This window comes from Galleria mellonella, unplaced genomic scaffold, assembly GCF_026898425.1.
Source record: "Galleria mellonella isolate WM207_F2 unplaced genomic scaffold, CSIRO_AGI_GalMel_v1 utg87, whole genome shotgun sequence".
Taxonomy (NCBI): Eukaryota; Metazoa; Arthropoda; class Insecta; order Lepidoptera; family Pyralidae; genus Galleria; species Galleria mellonella.
The window spans coordinates 22,501-42,738 of NW_026442166.1; the positions used below are offsets into that span (position 1 = coordinate 22,501).

Sequence of the window (20,238 nt, forward strand, 5' to 3'; positions counted from 1 at the left end):
CCAATATTTTAAATATGTATTCAGGTTCACTATATTACTACTTAAATATAAGTAAAAGACCGGGTCGTACTTTTCACAGTTGCTTTAAATATCTACAACATGGCCGCCTCCCTAGTGTTGCCCTCGCTCAAGCATACCAATAATAACAATATAAATATACAATTTTTTTTTTTTGATGGGTGAAAATTGTATGTTAACCCCGCCTGCGCTAACGGGATACGCTGGCGGAGCACCATAGAAGGGTGATAGATGAGAATGAAAACAGGCCAGTTAGCCTATCATGATGAATTCATCAGGCATTAACCATGATAGTTTCCAGGGGGAACTGCGAGGATGTCGACCTGGTGGAGTATATTGCTAGCAATGGGATTCTGTCTCCATAACTAACAGTCCCTTTCCCCCCAACACAATATATTATATTGAAATTAAACATACTACTGACTTTTTTTTCACCATGAAAGTTCAAAGTAACCCAATATATACATATTGGAGCCATAGAGAAGATAATATTACACATACAAAGTTTTTGCTGTGAAACAGCTATGTTTGCATGATTGTGTCAGTTTGAAAAGTATATGTAGGATTAGTATAGTAAAATTACAGGGAACAGAGACCTAACACTATAAATATCAAGAACGCACGACGCGTACCATGAGGGTAGCAGCATATACTTAGACATCAATGGCACTATCCGATCTTATAATAAGTGACAGTTATTACTTTCCATCTGGCAGGCCGTCGGTTTGTTTGACATTCTAAATAGCAAAAAAAAAAAAAAAACTAGTGCTTTTAACCGTTGAAGTAACACAAGTATAAAAAGGTGACGCAATATTTCCATCCCCCCCCCCCCCAATTGTTGCTATTGTCTTCGAATTTTTAAACTCAAGTAATTTATGAATGCCTCCAACATCAAAAGCAAGTTCGAACAGGACAGCTGTGTACGGTTTTTCGGGATTGGAGGGAAAAAAAAACTATTATTATCAGAGATTTAAAGTGTCATTGACAAATATGTGGTGATTAAGAGGTCTCTACTAACCGGAGTGATGTCCTTGATCCGCTGCACGTCGATGGCGCCGGTTATGATCCAGCAGACCAGCGTCAGCACCGACAGGAACATCACCAGGGGCACGAAGTAGCTGCAATGTCATAACGATATAATAGTAACATGTAACATATATTTGTTTTTTCTCAAACATACTTGGAAATGTAAGCATTATTTTAATAATATTCTTCGAGATAAAATTGCCGTACTGGCCAGATACATGCGGGCAGCGGCCGGCAGAAGTTGTATGAAAATCCATATCTGTCGTGTTTTGCGGCCAGATAAATTACTATATAAACTCATATCTGTCCTGTAATTTAAAAATGGAATGACCTTTTACTTCGAAATATGGCTACCAAGCCAGTTCGAAATTTAAATAAAACCTTGTATTAGTTATACAAGGTTTTATTTAAATTTCGAACTGGCTTGCAAAATAGAAAGCTGTTTATTGAAAAAAAAAAAAAACAAACGAACATTATGGCGCGTGAAAAATTATTATTGTTCGTTATTTGTCATTGAACCTAAAAAATAAAATTGTGTTTTTGATTTCCGCGCATTGTTTGAGAAAAGTACTATACAAGCCTTGGCCTATACTATACAACTGAGGCATTGATAGACTCACGTATGTGTGCCTCGGCTACGCCTCGGCCCACATTTGCACGTTCGTCCATCAATGCCTCAGTTACTGGCCGCTGCAGTACTGTATTATAGTATTGTAAAAAATTCGAAATAAAGAATATAATCCACAATATCATGAGTAGGATCCATGTCTGGTCCAAATAAAGTTATTATTAGTGTACAAAATATGTTAAACTTAAGTCCAAGCCACATTGGCCTTGTGTTGGGACCACCGCGGCTCACCCGGCGATGGTGTCGGCGAGGCGCTGCACGGGCGCCTTGCTGCTTTGCGCGTCCTCGACCAGCTTCACGATCTGCGCCAGCGTGCTGGCCTCGCCCGTGTGCGTGGCCACCATCACCAGCGCGCCGTGCTGGTTGATGCTGCCGCCTATCACCAGGCTGTCTGCGGGATGACGATAACAGTGAGGGGGAGGGATTGTTAGCAATACGAACTTACAGTACTTACTTACAGGATATGGCGTTAATTTACAGGGTACAAAAAAATAACACCTGAGTCCTCAGGAATGGCAACGCATGGGGGGTATCATGGGCGTTACAGTAATGTCTGTTATGTCATTCATCACTGGTGTTCTGCCAGCGCATACTAATAGGCGGAATTCTCATTCCACTTTTATCACTTCAAAAACACAATAGTCATGGGGGGGGGGGGGGATTAGAGTTTTGTTAATAATGGAGGTGTAACAAGCTATATCATCAAAATTATATTACCTTTGGTCTTAGCTACAGGCATAGCTTCTCCAGTGATGAGTGACTCGTCACATGTGCTCTGCCCAGATAATACTCGACCGTCTACCGGGATCTTAGCTCCCGGGATTACCTATGGACAAAGAAGGGAATAAAATGTAAAGTTGCAAACTGCATTCCTATATATATATATATATATATATATATATATATATATATATATATATATATATATATATATATATATATATATATATATATATAATCCACTAACTGAGCCTTACAGTCTTCCAATACGCTCACCCAGGAAAGCATGAGTACAATAACATATAAAAAGGAATATTACACAAAAATATTAAATAAAAAATAATATAAAAAGATTTAACTCAAACAAAAATCGTGTGAACACAAATACTCTGTGGTCACCCGACGAGACTCCAGCAAGTTGGAGGCAAATACATTCAATTGCGGACACTGCCTCAAAATATCATATATATATATATATATATATATATATATATATATATATATATATATATATATATATATATATATATATATATATATATATCAGAATGATATTTTGATTCAAAATGACTCTACGTTATCATAATTATTTATTAATTTATTAAATCAAGTTAGTATTCTCTGAACAGGTCAGCAGATTTCTAATACATTTAATAGTGTAAAACTATATTTCAGATCATAAATAACCCCTGGTTTAATATTTTTAACACTTTAAAATATCTTTAGCATGACTGAGTATACGATAAAAAGCCTCTCTTTACCCGTCAAGATACATATATGTCATATACTAACTTTGAGCACATCTCCCCTCTCGACCATGTCGACGGGCACGCTCTTCTCGCTGACCACGTGCCCGTTCTCGTCCAGGGTCGCCAGAAGCGCCTCTGTTGCCTTCAGGGACAGCAGCTTCGATAGGGCCTCAGATGTTTTACCCTACAAAAGATTTTTTTTTAATATATTTAAACATATCTCTAAGCGTACCGCAATCAAGTTCCAGTGAATTAGATAGATGGATAAACACTTTGTGTCATTATGACACACGTAAATTAACAAATGAGGCCATACAATCAAATTATTTACACTTTTTTTTAAATATAAACAATAGATAAAGTATGGAAATATGTTTCCGCCATGTGTGTCGCAGCGACTCAAATAGGCTACAGCTCAATGATAGTTTTGCTTAAAAGCAAAGCACTGATTTTCAGCTACAGCCTGAAGTTAGGCTACACGGACGCATACAACAAACCCAGAGTGTAACTTGTGTGACCAATATAACAGCCAAAGATAAAAATATACTATATAAATAAATGATGCATAAACAATATATTTAAATAATTAATTAAACATACTTATTATTACGTTATTTATCAAAGATGTGTATACAAAATTATATTTACATCCGTTCAGCCGTTACAGTATCACCACCATCACACGTAGGTGTGATATTTGGCAGTGACCAATACTCCCATTGCTAGCAATATATCCTATCATGTTGACTTCCACGAGGTCTCTGTTGGAAATCATAGTGTTACAAGGAGCCAACTGACCTAACTTCATGTACTATCATTCTTTTTTTTTTTTTTTTATACAACTTAGAATGGCAAACAAGCTGACGGCCCACCTGATGGAAAGTGGTAACCGTCGCCTATAGACACGAGCAGTACTATGGACATAACAGAGTATACTGTTTCGCCCATGATACCCTCCATGCGTTGCCATTCCTGAGGACTCGGGTGTTATTCCTCTGTACCCAGTAAATTCACGCCATATGCCACCCTTCAAACCGAAACACAGCCATGCAAACACAACTGCTTCACGGTATGAATCATTAATGGGACAGAGGTACCCAAGCAATCGACTTTTGTACAAAGTCTCTCTCTGGAGGAAAGGATTGCTAGTAATACGGATCACCTATAATGTAATGGGACTCACTGCTAGTAATATACCCCTGTCAGCTTGGTCTCCACGTGGTCCCCCAGGAAACTGTCGTGTTGAATTCCAGGTATATTCATCGCAATGGGCTAACTGACTTGTTTCATCTCACCTATCATCATTCACTAGTATTTCGCCAACGCTACGTTATATATATATATATATATATATATATATATATATATATATATATAACGTAGTCGCAGTTACCGTTCTTTTAAAGCACTGGGTCAGCAGTCCGACCAATCGGGAGCGTACCTTGGCGATGTGCTCGAGCCAGCGGCCAAGCGAGACGAACACGAGCAGCATGGGCGGCGTGTCGAAGAACGTCATCGGGCTGGTGTCCTGCTGCAGCGCCATCGCCGCCACCACCACCGCCACCGAGTACAAATAGCTGCACACACCAGCACACGGTCATTAGTAACCGGCTGTTCCGTGCTCGCCACAACAGCCACGTGACCGGAGTCAAACGTAGCCTACGTTCTTCTCTATACCAAAACGTGTATACCTACCAGAGGGAGACTTTGTACAAAAGTCGTTTGCTTGGGCACCTCTGTCCCATTCGTGTTTCAACCGTGAAGCAGTTGTGTTCGCATGGCTGTGTTTCGGATTGAAGGATGGGATATGGCGTGAATTTACAGGCTTGTAATTATTTATATTTATAATAAGTTTACTATTGTAATCTTTTGGAGGAAACAATAGAGAGTATTTATATGTATCATATATTTATGTATTATACTCTGTTATGTCCATGGTACTGTTCATGTGTATAGGCGACGGTTACCACTTTCCATCAGGTGGGCCGTCAGCTTGTTTACCATTTTAAGTTGTAGTATAAAAAAAAACGTGGCCCCCCCCTAGAAGTCATTGTAATTATGTCTTGCTGAATTCAGCACAATCGGCTAATTGGCCTGCTTTCGTCCTCACCTATCACCTCTCACAGGTGCCCCATCAGTGTATATAGATAGTGCGGGCGGGGTTGCCATTTCATCGACAAAAAAATCTGTTTTGTGTCCGTCGCATAGTGTAAGAGTGCCGGTGCTCACCTGATGGTGGTGGTCAGGGAGATGAGCACGTCCATGTTGGAGGTGCCGTGGCTGAGCGCCTTGTACGCCTGCTTGTAGAAGTGCCAGCCGCCTACGAACTGCAATAAACAATGCCCTATTACTAGTTGGTTCTTACAATCCCCACTTTATAATTTTTTACACTACAAATGTGGCAAACATGTATGCCAGTCTGATGGTAAACGGTCACTGTAGCCTATGGACACTTGCAACACTAGGGGTGTCACGTGCGCGTTGCCGACCCTGAAGAACTTTTTATAATAATCGCATTTTTATCCCAGATTTCTTGTCTGATATTGACTTTTGAACAGGTAAAAAAATATAAGTGCCGAGGTTTTCCCAAGAGACTACAGCATGGGGTTCTTTAAAGGGGGGTAAAGAGGTCACTTCAGGGTCGGCAACGCGCGCGTAATACCTCTGGTATTGCAGGCGTTCATAGGCTACGGTAACGGCTTACCATCAGGTGGGCCGTATGCTTGTTTGCCGCCATAGTGGTATAAAAAAAAAGGTAAGATAAAAAAGAAGATATCTTTTTTATCTTACCTTTTTTAACCATTCTTGACTTTTTTTTATGTAATTTAATATGATCACCAATGGCAGGGAGTTACTGGTTGCAGCTGGCTTAGGACCATTCCTCATCCTTATAACAGTCTACTAGGGAGGCATATGTCCAGTAGTGGACGGATAATGACTGAGATGATAATGAGAATGGTAACCAAGCCAACGGCCCACCAGTAAGTAGTAACGTCACCTGCAGTCACTTCATACATCATGGAGGGGGGAAAAGGTTTGTTAGTAATGGAGTTTGACAGCCCCATTGCTAGCAATATGCCCTATTAGGTCGATCTCCACGTGTTTCCCCCGGGAAACCATCATGAACAATTCTTGTTGAATTCGTCACGATGGGCTAACTGGCCTGCTTCATCCTCACCTATCATCTTCCACTGGTGCCCCGGTGTATACCGATAGCGCAGGTGGGGTTACTATTTCATTATCACCCATTAAAAAAATGCATCATGAAGATGATGAAATATATTCTGTTAAGCGCTGATCTGATCTGATCTGAGACGAGTTACTCAACGATACAAGTACAAAGATGCTGACGTGGATGGTACCTGGACCGGCGTGGCGAGCGCCCACATGAGCAGGTTGTCGAGGCTGAGGCCGGGCAGCACGCAGCACATGTCGCGGGCGCTGTGGTGGGACATGGCGCTCATGAAGTACACCATGGCCGCCATGCACGGCGCGCCGAATATCAGCGACACCAGGAATGTGTTGCGCCAGCGTCGAATTTCCTCCCTGCAATAGAACAGAATTGAAATGGAAAGCGATAGGAGTTATTTTTCTTTTATTTTTATGATTCTATCGCCAAATTACCAGAGGAAGACTTTGTACAAAAGTCGATTGCTGAGTCCTCAGGAATGGCAACGCATGGGGGGTATCATGGGTGAAACAGTATAGTCTGCTATGTCCATGGTACTGCTCATGTCTATAGGCGACGGTCACCACTTTCCATCAGGTGGGCCGTCAGCTTGTTTGTCATTCTAAGTTGTATAAAAAAAAAATTCATGCAATTTCAGCGGAGAACAATGGGCAAGATACAAAATATTGAGATTGCCAATTCGTCTATATTTTTTTTTTCTACAGTCACAAAGTTAAACAATAATGTCGCCAGTAAAAAAAAAAATATTATATCGCTAAGTAGGAACCGATTTCATTTAGTACGTTCTCTTTAACTATGTTTTGACAACTTCCGCCCTCCCAGACCCTTATTCATAAAAAATACCAAAAATCTAACAAACAAAGGGAAAAATGAAAAAAAAAACGGCTTAAATTTTCAAATTGATAAAACTGGCAACACACTAACACTTAATAGGATTAAGTAAAGAAGGTTTTAGTTATTATGAATACATTAATATACTATAATGCCACTTTTTCTATTAATATAAATAAATAATTTCATCTTAAAACAGTTGGTGTTCGTATGTGCATACTTGTACTGAAAATATTATTTATTTATTATTATTATTATTATAGCTTTTTACCCACTTCCGTGGTCCCCAAGGGTAAAAGCCTCCTTCATCTTTTTCCACTTCTCCTTATCTATAGCAATACTTGTCCAGTTTTTTCCTGCTGTCTTTATTATGTCATCTGCCCACCTCTTTCATTGCCTTCCAACACATCTTTTTCCTGCTGGACCTCGCCATTTTGTTGTTTGGAGAGTCCACCTTTTATCTTTGTACATCCCTGTATGGCCTGCCCATCTCCACTTGTATTTCATTTTATTTCATAAAGCATCTGTATTTTGGTTTTATTCCTAATATCAGTGTTTCTTATTTTCTGTATTTTTCTTAATTTTAAGATACTTCTTTAAATTAAATATTATTTATTATAAATGTAGAAATATTAATGGCGCATGTAGCGGTGACTTAGTAGGGTTACCAGATGCAATTTGTTTACCCGAATGTAACAAATTTTTTCCTTAATAAACTTCTTTCACTTTTACCGAATCACAAATTGAGGTCAATTCCAAAATGTTTATTCACATAAACACTACGCGAACGATAAAAAAACAATTGCTTGTTCGCTTCATATTGGATTTCCATTGAAGTTACGATACTGCAAAGACGAAAAATTGTTTGCCCTAAATTGCGGAATAAATTATCCAATTTGGCAAGGACGCAACTCACTTGTGCTCGAGGTAGTGTGCGGCGCCGCGGTTGTGCGCGGCCGCCATGCTGGCCTCGAAGCCCAGCCGGTTGATCGCCTCGCAGATCCTGCGCGGCCCTATTTGCTCCGCGTTGTACTTTATTTTGCCCCTGTAATCACAAAAAATTAATAGTCGAGCGATGGGCAGTAGCGTCCTTCTTAAAACATCACCAAAGCCTGTTGCCAAGTCGCGTACCACGTGGCAACTATTTAAAAAACCTAAGAACAAGGAATAACATAGAAGGAATAATAAAAAAAAAAAAACTGTAAATCATATGGTTGCCTCCTTTCTTCTTATGCAAATATAATTAGTAAAAAGAAGACGAAAGACACCATCGGTTGCTATTTTTGTCAATTCATAACAGGTTAGTGTATTGAAAACGTTTGATATGTCAATCATTTGTCAATGACACATTTTACATTACTAGATTATATATTCGACACAGTTTATGTGGAAAGTATGCGAGCAGGTTGTATCTGAATTTGGTAGGGTTATATGGCCGAAAAACATTTTCTATACAGTAGCCTGCTATGAAGTTTTTATCATTCCTTCTATGTAATTCTTTGTTCTTAAAAAAAAAACCCTTATAGGGGAGGTTTATATTCGACAGTCGACAGTTAATAGCTGATATTAAGGAGACTTTGTACAAAAGTCATTTGCTTAGGTGCTTCTGTCCCATTCGTGTTTCAACCGTAAAGCAGTTGTGTTTGCATGGTTGTGTTTCGGTTTGAAGGGTGGGATATGGCGTGAATTTACAGGGTACAGAGGAATAATACCTGAGTCCTCAGGAATGGCAACGCATGGGGGGTATCATGGGCGAAACAGTACTCTGTTATGTCTATGGTACTGCTCATGTCTATAGGCAACGGTTACCACTTTCCATCAGGTGGGCCGTCAGCTTGTTTGCCATTCTAAGTTGTATAAAAAAAATATAATGACAATATAAATGTACATAATGAAATACTCTTTATAGGACTATACTCGAGATAGGATGTAACAGCACATACTTGGACGTGGTGAGAGCAACGGCGCACGCGGTGACGCCGTCCAGCTTGAGCACCGCCTTCTCTATCTTGTTCACGCACGACGCACACGTCATGCCCTTAATCTGGAATATAAAATTAAAAAAAAAACTCACAATACTGCAATACAAAGATAAAAGGTGGGGTAAGTCGGCGACGACGGAGCCGGGTCGTTGAGCTTCCTAAAATATGATTGAGCGCAATGATGGCTAATGCATCCGTCATACTCGTGAACGGGTGCTGCTTGTGGGGACTAGTCTGCGCGTATTTGCCTATTTATTTAATATTGAATAATATATGTACACGGAAATAGAACTCAATACTATAGTCACAGTATTGGTTACTGTGACAGATGTAAAATTATTTTGTAAACAAATGAATTGAAAAGTGTAACTGTTAAGGTTCCTGCGAGTTCTTCTAAGCAAAAAACAACATTCCGTAGCCAGCAGTATTACAAAAAATTACGATTTAAAAGAACTTAAAAGTTTTTTATAACCCTCGTACCGCGTACAGGTCATTGTGACCGAAATTTGTTGTTATAGAGAGCTAAGTTCTTGAGACTTACCACTTTTTGCACGCATGATGCGAAAAAATTATAATTATCAAGAAAGAAAGAAAGAAATAATTTAATCAAAAGAAACATGCGGCCCACACAGTAGCGCACAAAACAAAAACAAAAGAAATCAAAAACAAAACAAACAAAAGAAAATAATAATTATATACAAATTAGCAATTAAAAAAAAATGATGTAGGTAATTCAGCATATTCAGCGCTACAGCGCTGTTTTTCAGCAAGAACCATTGTGGTTTGTATACCTAGAACTGCGGAAACAAATTTCGGAGATATTAAGTAATGAACTTAAAACACTGATCACAATGACCGGTCTGCGGTTCGAGTGTTAATAAAGATCATTTTTGTTGTATTGCACTTGGCGTGTCCACATTTTGTCGAGCTTCTTTAAATCCGATGTAGCTGCGGCCGAAACTACCCTCATCATTATCGGATTAATTTAATTAGTTAACGATATTCACTAGAAGTGATAGAAAACTAGTTAGAAATAAGAAATTTAAATTGACATATATAGTATTCATGAAAGAAAAAGGGCACATATGGTCGATACAGGGACAGAGTTCGTACCATCTCCCCTGAAAATTATCGCGGTCAATTCCTCGCGAGTTCGTCAGGTTAGGTTAAATGACTTCACTCGCATATAATCACATAAATGGTAATAGCTTTACAATAAAAACAGTTCATTTATAAAAAATAGTACACTTTTAATATTATATATAGTTATATCTGGTAGATATAACCAGATTTTTGGTCCTTCAAACCGGATATAGTAAAATCCTATTAATATAATAAATGTGAAAATTTGTAACGATAGATGGATAGATATCTATCTTGTTGTACTTTCACGTAAAAACTAATAAATGTATTTGAATGAATGAATGAATGGTTTATTTTCTCTTCACAAAAGGTAGTCTAAAGCGACAAATTGAGGTACAATTAGATATGTAAGACCAATGAATGAACTTTTATAGACGGTAGGTTACATCCTAAATTAGTACATAGAATAATTTATATACTAATTCACGCGGATAAAGCTGCGGGATATAGCTAGCATAGCAACAATTTTAAACCTACATTAGTGACCTCCTTACTCTACACTTCACTGTAGCGACGGAATGCCACGTACAATGCCCAAAAGTTCCCCCTCGGCGACACCAAATGACGATAAACTCACCACAACAACGAGGTCCTTCTGGCCGCTGCCGTCGCAGTCGCTGACGACGTCCGCGGGGAAGCCCAGCTCGGTGATGGAGTGCGCTATGTCCGCGGCGGATATCGCGCGCGGCTCGTACTTCACCTCCGCCTTGGCCGCCAGCAGGCCGATATTTATTGAATGAACGCCTGCCGACGACGACAAATATTGTAATTCATAAATACATACTCATATTTATTACTTTCACATTTGGATAAAGTGTTGTATGCGTTTATTTTATTTTTATACAACTTAGAATGGCAAACAAGCTGACGGCCCACCTGATGGAAAGTGGTAACCGTCGCCTATAGACATGAGCAGTACCGTGGACATAACCGAGTATACTGTTTCGCCCATGATACCCCCCATGCGTTGCCATTCCTGAGGACTCAGTTGTTATTCCTCTGTACCCTGTAAATTCACGCCATATCCCACCCTTCAAACCGAAACACAGCCATGCAAACACAATTGCTTATTATATGTGTTTCGTGCTTCCAATCGAACTGTTTATAATTACTCCTCTCCATCCAAAGGTTGCCTGAAAGAGATCGCTCTTAGCGATAAGGTCGCCCATTGTTTTCTCAGTGTAAATGTATTGTATCAGTCATTAATTGTCCACGGCTGAACACAGCCCCCCCCCCCATAATGGGAGTTGTGCCAGTGGTTGCCACGCTTGGTAGGCAAGTTGGCAACTGCAGTTTGGCTTTTGGTAATGTTTTAAGAGGGACGCCGCTGTCCATACCTCGCCCTTCTCTCGTCAGTTGTTACGATACACACGGGAAAGGCAGGGGTGGCCTATTATATGGCCAAATATAATATTTTCTTGTAATTGTTTGTATTCATTATTTATTTTCCACTTTTTATTTTACATAACTGCCTACCTATAATGTATGCACTACTATAATGTTGTACCTCCAAGTTTAATTTAGTTGATTGTAAGTATTAGCGATGTCATGTGCATTTGTTAAATCTTGTTTTTATTTGGGAAAACGTATAATTGGCTTATTGTCTTTAATATATATATATATATATAATTATATAATATATATATATATATATAATTATATATAATTTATTTATAATATATAAGATTGGCTGCAGTTAAAATTGTGTATATATATATTCTTTATTGCACTAAAACATACAGTAACAACAGTAAGTTAATAACAATGTTAGCAAAGGCGAACTTATCTCCAAAAGAGATCTCTTCCAGTTAATGTTTTTTTTTATTATGAAATTTTCCACCTGTTGTTTATTTTTTTTATTAAAAAAAAAAAAAAAAAATAAGTTTACTATTGTAATCTTACAGAGGAAACAATAAAGAGTATCTATCTATCTATCTATCTATCTATCTATCTATCTATCTATCTATGTCTGAGAGGTTAGGTTGTTTAATTCCCACTATTATTATGTATATGATAAAGTGAGTTTGTTTGTTACTTCTTGGTACTTTAACAGCTCAATCTCATTTGAACCTCTATACCAGTGATTCTTAATCTTTTATTTGTTGCGGCACATATTTAACGATTTCAAAATTTGGCGGCACACAAAGAAAAAGATAAATTTTTTTTACTTACTACAATACACTGTATAAATAGTTTATGACAAAATTTTGAAATATTTGCAAAATTTAGCGGCACAGTGGTTGAGAATCACTGCTCTATGCGCTTATTTCTACATAAATAAATCAAACGTCTAATAAACCAATTTCAGCTATTAGAAAAGTGTTTTGTCTTTTTCTATTACGCAAAATTTTTATTTTTATTTTTTATTTTATTTTAACATGAAAGGGAAACATGACAACTACGTTACAGTAAAAAAATATTTATGACCATAACATAAATAGTGAAGTTTCCACAATAAATAAACCAAATAATCGAAGCAGATGATTATTGATATTATATATGATATTGATGAACATAAAATATATATTGATATACATTGTTAACATACACACACACACACACACACACACACACACACACACACACACACACACACACACACACACACACACACACACACACACACACACACACACACACACACACACACACACACACACACACACACACACACACACACACACACACACACACACACACACACACACACACACACACACACACACACACACACACACACACACACACACACACACACACACACACACACACACACACACACACACACACACACACACACACACACACACACACACACACACACACACACACACACACACACACACACACACACACACACACACACACACACACACACACACACACACACACACACACACACACACACACACACACACACACACACACACACACACACACACACACACACACACACACACACACACACACACACACACACACACACACACACACACACACACACACACACACACACACACACACACACACACACACACACACACACACACACACACACACACACACACACACACACACACACACACACACACACACACACACACACACACACACACACACACACACACACACACACACACACACACACACACACACACACACACACACACACACACACACACACACACACACACACACACACACACACACACACACACACACACACACACACACACACACACACACACACACACACACACACACACACACACACACACACACACACACACACACACACACACACACACACACACACACACACACACACACACACACACACACACACACACACACACACACACACACACACACACACACACACACACACACACACACACACACACACACACACACACACACACACACACACACACACACACACACACACACACACACACACACACACACACACACACACACACACACACACACACACACACACACACACACACACACACACACACACACACACACACACACACACACACACACACACACACACACACACACACACACACATAATTTGATGTTCTATGATACACACACACTGTTCATATTAACATACACACATTTTTATTTACAATAAAAAAAAAAAAAAACAAATATATCAATAACAATTTTAACATGATTTTTCCTATCCATATTACGGGGTTTGATTTTCAACGTGTTTTTTATATAAATTTAAATATTTTTGAAAAAAAGGAGGAAATTATAACAATTGAAGCTCTTATAAGATACGTATTACTCATGTAATTCGTGTGTGAAATAGGTGTACAAAATAACAAATAATTTTAACATGAAAGAAAGTGACAACACGTTACAGTAGAGTGGAGGATGTAATTTTTATGAATAAGGTAAATAGTGTTGTACAAATGAGCCATAAATTAGTATTAATTAAGTAAATTAATGCCGTTAAATGATTATTGATATGCATTGTTAACAATAAAGTTATTGATTTAGCACATAACTGCACGGATTGTTTAAACAATTGTCATGTAAATAGGGCACCGGTGTTGAGTATAATTTAATATAATTCAAATACAAACACGCAAGGTAATTCGAACAATAACATAAATTAAAATGTAAGCAATGTAGTCTAAATAAAAATTAATCGCAAAATATGTTGCTAACGGCAAAAATAATAATAATGATGATTTATTGCACATAAAAACATACAATCATGGGCTTACAGAAATTTCAAAGTGATTTACATGTGTAAAAATGTAGCATTACGCCCAGCACATTAGTGTCTAAACTAGGCCTAGACTGTATCTTAGACACTAATGCCTTCTATTAGATACATATTTTCGTGCAGTTTCGCTATAAAACTATCAGTCCATATTGAACAGCCATAGAAATGAATTGGCCGCTCAATTACAGGGATCGGGAAGCATTAGTTTCTCTCGATTAAAAAGACACAGTATCCAAGGACTGGTAGAAAGATTTACAGGCAGAGACTGAGAGCTGGTTAATGGATTGGCCTCATCATTTATTGACAAAATTTAAACCTGACATCCGGACAGCAGATTGGATTATTGTTCTATAAGGAACAGATTGCCAATTAGCAGACTAGAAAAAGAAAGAAAAAAAAAAGTTTCGCTATATTAAAGTAGTACAAGATTCAGTAAACAACATGTTTTATATTACTAAAATAGGGATTCTGTGAAATAAATTACAATGTTGTATCAAGAAATGTGCCAAATGAAAGAAATAGAAAACGGCTGGACTTTTTTTTGGCAATTTTTAAGGTATTCTTTGAAATCGGAGGAAGGTTTTTAAGAAGAGAAAAACATTGTAAAAAATTTTTCGGATAACTGTAAAGCCCCTAGTTTCTTTTCTAAGCTTTTCATTGCTGTGGACGACAAAGGAAACCGGGAACGAAAATTGCAAATAAAAGTATATTTATAAGAAGGAATTTAGAAAACTAGAAGGGGACCCCGAAGGGAATAATAGAAAATTATGTCAATTTTGAATTTGGTAGATAATAATATAAAATTAATTTAACACCAATACATAATTTGAATCTACGAAGATTCTAAGATGTTTATATTAAAAGAAGGCATTTAAGTAAAAAAAAAAAAAAAACAAAATGGCTGTCACTTTTAGTGACATTATCCGTCTATATAATGATTTTCAATCTTCAGTTCAAAATTTTTCTATTTTTAAAAAAATATGGAAGAATTATGAAGTATCACCTTTATCTTATTTTTAATAAATAATTAAATATATAAATAATGTTATATATTATAGATGATTATTTAATCCCAAACCTTCCCCTAATTACCTTAATCTAAAGTAATAATTTCTAATCTGGCAACACTTTCGCGTATACAACTGTATGAAAAAATTAACCCGCTTTTTTCGAAGTATTTATACAAAGATAAATCTAAGTAATCTAAAATATAGTACATTACTGCGGCGGCCAGCAACTGAGACATTGATGGACGAACGTGCAAATGTGGGCCGAGGCGTAGCCGAGCCCTGCACGCATGGTTTGTGGCGTATTATTCAATGACTGAAAAAAAAAATAAGGCAAACTATAAAAAAACAATAATAATTTTTCACGCGCCATAATGTTCCTTTGTTTTTTTTTTTTCAATAAACAATATTCTATTTGCAAGCCAGTTCGAAATTAAAATAAAACTTTTTATTAGTTACCTCCTTGGTAGCCATGTTTTGAAGTAAAATGTCATTCCATTTTTAAAATACAAGACAGATATGAGTTTACATAGTAATTTATCTGGTCGCAAAATACGACAGATATGGATTTTCATACAACTTTTGCCGGCCGCTGCCTGCATGTATCTGGCCAGTACGGCAATTTTGATTTATCTCGAAGAAGATTGTCAAAATAATGCTCACATTTCCAAGCATGTTTGAAAAATAACATCAGAACTATAAACAATATAGTAGGCTGTATTTTTGATCGAACATGGGCCGGGCAAGCTACTTTTCTAATATAAATAAATGGGTGTAATAAATTTTGGGCGTCACTGTATACCGACCATATATCTTGGAGCAGTGCTTCTCGATGGCGGCGACGCACGAGGCGCACGTCATGCCGCGCACCTCCAGCGTGCAGCGCCACACCTCCGGCGCCGCCCGCGCCCGCGCCGAGCCCTGCGGCGACACAGTATAGCATAGCATTGCTCTATAGCTACCATGGTACATCCTTATCGAAATATGCTATAACTTCACACTTTGGGGAGTGGGAGAAGGGAATGTTAGTAATGGAGATTAGTAGCCCAATTGCTAGCAATATAAAAATAAAATAGTAAAATGAAAAAAATATACTATATCAGTACATTCGATCCTCCTCGTGGTTACCCCCTGGAAACTATGTTCATTACCAATTATTGCTGCAAAAAAAAACCGCAATAAGGCTATTGGTGATGTTCTAAGAGGGACGCTGCTGCCTATCCTTCAACCGTTAAGTTCCCTTAGAATAGAATAGAATAGAATTTTATTGCTAACTGTGTACATACATATAGCAGTAACCATTGCTACCGATTGCTGGGAATATAATACGTAACGACTTTGTATAACTTACATTGGCTTGCGTTTTGCTTTTGACGGGCGACGGCGGTTTTATTCCATCTCCGGAGGCCTGATCGCTTTTGGTTTGTGGCGTATTATTCTCTGAAAAAAAAAAATAAGGCAATACTATAAAAAAACAAAAAAAATAGTTTATAGTCTATAGTTTAGTGTTACACCTATGTTTATGCAAATAAATGATTGAAATATGTGTCCCAATCTCGATCTACCAGAGGGAGACTTTGTACAAAAGTCGTTTGCTTGGCCACCTCTGTCCTCTTCGTGTTCCAACTGTGAAGCAGTTGTGTTTGCATGGCTATGTTTCGGTTTGAAGGGTGAACTTACGATATGGCGTGAACCTACCAGGTACAGAGAAATAACATCAGAATCCTCAGGAATGGCAACGCATAGGGGATATCATGGGCGAAACAGTATACTCTGTTATGTCCATGGTACTGCTCGCGTTTATAGGTGACGGTTAACACTTTTCATCAGGTGGGCCGTCAGCTTGTTTGCCATTCTAAGTTGTATAAAAAAAAAACAAGATCTAAGGCAATGTCCAAGATTGTAGTGAGATCTACAAACTTTCTCCTTTTTATGTATTGAATTCATAGTAAATAAGATTTGAAATATACTAATAATATCTTAAAACAAAGAAAACAACACATAAAATAAACTAATCCGTATTTTTTAAACTAAATATTTTGTCACGAGCCTTTCTGAAAGCCGAATTTACTTTTATAATAAAAGCTAACAACGACCTGAGAGAGGCTAAAAAATAAATATAAAAGTTGCCTGCATTTTGGTACATCTACCCCATTCGTGTTTCTGTCGTGAAGCAGGTGTGTTCCGGTTTGGAGGGTGGGACTTAGCAACGAAATTATAGGGTACGGAGGCATTGCACCGTTGTTCTCAAGAATATCAATGTAGCATAAGGCATCACAGTATATTCTGTGATGTCCATGGCGCCGTTCAAATTTCTAATCGACAGCTACTTTGGGGGGAAGGGATTGTTAGTAACAGCCCCATTGCTAACAATTTACCCTATTAGGTCGACCTCCACGCGGTTCCCCTAGGAAATCATTGTGGTTAATTTTGTGGATTTGTCACGATGGGCTAATTGACCTGCTTTCATTCTTACCTATCATCTTTCACTGGTGCCTCGCCAGTATATATTAAATATAAATATATATAGATAATCAGCTTATTTGTCATTCTTAGTTGCAAATATAAACATATACAGTTCTCTTTCGACCACTCGCTCACCATTATACTGCTTCCCGTCGACGGACACTATGGTGACGTCGAACCCCAAGTCGTATACTGTGTCGGCCACCTGGCGCGGCGTGAGCGCTCCCGGGGAACAGCGCACGCGGGCCGTGCCCGCCGCCAGGTCCACGCTGGGCTCTATCACGCCGGGTAGCTCTTTTAGTGCCCCTGGGGTAACGACATGGAATTCATAGTATAATTTACCTTTAAGTCTTAGGAGAGATTTTGCCTCACTCTGCGTGTTCTACCGCCTGTACAATGGATTGTACTCAGAGGAGTTGTTCAATATGATGCCCACAGCCACTTTCTACCCTCGCACGGCTCGCCATTGACAGGGAGTTCATCCTCATGTCCTACAGCCTCAATAGTCGCGTGCTGCGCGGTTTCACAGATATTTCCTCCCACGAACACTCAGGTTGTGGAATGAGCTCCCTGCCGAGGTTTTCCCAGGAGACTACAGCATGGGGTTCTTCAAAAGGGGGGTAAAGAGATTTCTTCAGGGTCGGAAATGCACGAGTAATGCCTCTGGTATTGCAGGTGTTCATAGGCTACGGTAACCACTTACCATCAGGTAGGCCGTATGCTTGTTTGCCACCTCAGTGGTATAAAAAAAAACTAGTCGATGGAGCAAGCGTTATTTTGCTTCGACTTAAATTATTTACAAGCATACACTAACAAAAATATATTTGTCGACTATTTCATTTGCCACTTGTACTAATACATTTGTCACTTGCTAACTAAACCATCCAAGAAGCAACTAGCAACTTTGATAGGTTTTTTCAAGTTATTACATCATGGAGTTCTTGAAAAAAGGGGTAAAGAGGTTTCTTCAGGGTCGGCAATACACGCGTAATGCCTCTAGTATTGCAGGTGTTCATAAGCTACGGTAATCACTTGCCGTCAGGTGGACAATATGCTTGATTGCTATTTAGGAAAACCGTGTTCCATGAACACTTTGCATTGTATAGAAAATGTTTGAATTTACAATTTGGATTCGTGTGTTTACAACAAACAGTTATTTGCTCTTCAAAGAAAAACGGTAGCTTCAATCGTTAAAAAATTAAAATGGTACCGACACGGGTTAGACCCTATTAGCAAAAAGATTTGTGAAATCCAGATCAGAATTTGCGACTTAGAAGTATCAAAGCTACCTTCTTCTTTTGAAAGTGGCTTAAGAATGGTGCTGCCAATAGAATGGATACCAAGTTATTATAACACCTCGTGCTGAATGGTCTAGCCAAATTCTCAATGGCTCGTGGGCATTTGGGACTTTCAGGAGGGCAGTAGAAGGCCCAGAGAAAGTTATTGTTTCAACATAATTGTAGCAAAATAAAAAAAAAAAAGAAATATTAAGATGTCTTCATCTTTTCAAAGGAGAGTTGGACAAAATAAGGTTGAGAAGCTATGGTCTAGAGCGGTGTTTACCAACGTGGGGCTCACGCCCCACAGGGGAGTCATTTGATAGTTAAGGGAGAGCAATTAAAACATTGACTCGAAGCGATTTTAACACTCTTGCTCCGGGACATTTAAATACAATGTAGCGTACAAGTAGACATCGGTGACAAATTTAACAAAAAAAGTAAATTAAAAAATGCTGTAAATATTTATTAGGTATAATTTCGTTTGGCGTTACCAAAATATCAACTGGACGATTAGAGTCGTCAAGTGAACATTGTTGGAAAAAATTATGTATGGGCATAACAAAAGGCATTTCTAAAAGAAATGTTCAAATGGGGCATGGCTCAAAAAAGCTTGGGAAACACTGGTCTAGAGTAAAGCACACTTCACGAAGTAACACTCACCTTCGATGGTGTTGACGCAGGATTGGCACGTCATGCCGACCACGGAGAGGAAGACTTCCGTTTCGCCGTCACCGCTCACACCGGACATGTCTATCAGGAGGTCGGTCGGTATCTCTTTTGGCAGCAGTTGACTGCGGGAACATGACCAAACATGTCTACATTATTATGAAGCGTCAAACCAGTCTTAATTTGCAGTCGTGATTATTTCTAAATAGCAGCCAGCATCTTTTAAATTCAACAGATTTTAATAAAGGTTTTACTGTTTCATTAAGGTATTTTTAACAGA

The 20,238-nt window shown here is 38.4% G+C and overlaps 1 protein-coding gene across 6 annotated transcripts in view; it reads right to left on the minus strand.

The window, feature by feature from the left end:
• The window catches only part of LOC113514436 (copper-transporting ATPase 1), a 61,706-nt gene that overhangs the window by 14,539 nt on the left and 26,929 nt on the right, over window positions 1-20,238 (minus strand). For all 6 annotated transcript variants that reach the window (XM_052902139.1, XM_052902135.1, XM_052902140.1 and 3 more), the window contains 14 exons: window positions 19,953-20,083; window positions 18,148-18,318; window positions 16,898-16,986; window positions 16,353-16,467; window positions 10,865-11,031; window positions 9,106-9,206; window positions 8,079-8,207; window positions 6,504-6,687; window positions 5,371-5,468; window positions 4,583-4,718; window positions 3,185-3,325; window positions 2,390-2,498; window positions 1,904-2,063; window positions 1,037-1,136 (listed from right to left, as the gene is read on the minus strand). In XM_052902139.1, the coding sequence (XP_052758099.1) occupies window positions 1,037-1,136; window positions 1,904-2,063; window positions 2,390-2,498; window positions 3,185-3,325; window positions 4,583-4,718; window positions 5,371-5,468; window positions 6,504-6,687; window positions 8,079-8,207; window positions 9,106-9,206; window positions 10,865-11,031; window positions 16,353-16,467; window positions 16,898-16,986; window positions 18,148-18,318; window positions 19,953-20,083 (1,831 nt within the window). The remainder of the gene's footprint in view (window positions 1-1,036; window positions 1,137-1,903; window positions 2,064-2,389; window positions 2,499-3,184; window positions 3,326-4,582; window positions 4,719-5,370; window positions 5,469-6,503; window positions 6,688-8,078; window positions 8,208-9,105; window positions 9,207-10,864; window positions 11,032-16,352; window positions 16,468-16,897; window positions 16,987-18,147; window positions 18,319-19,952; window positions 20,084-20,238) is intronic.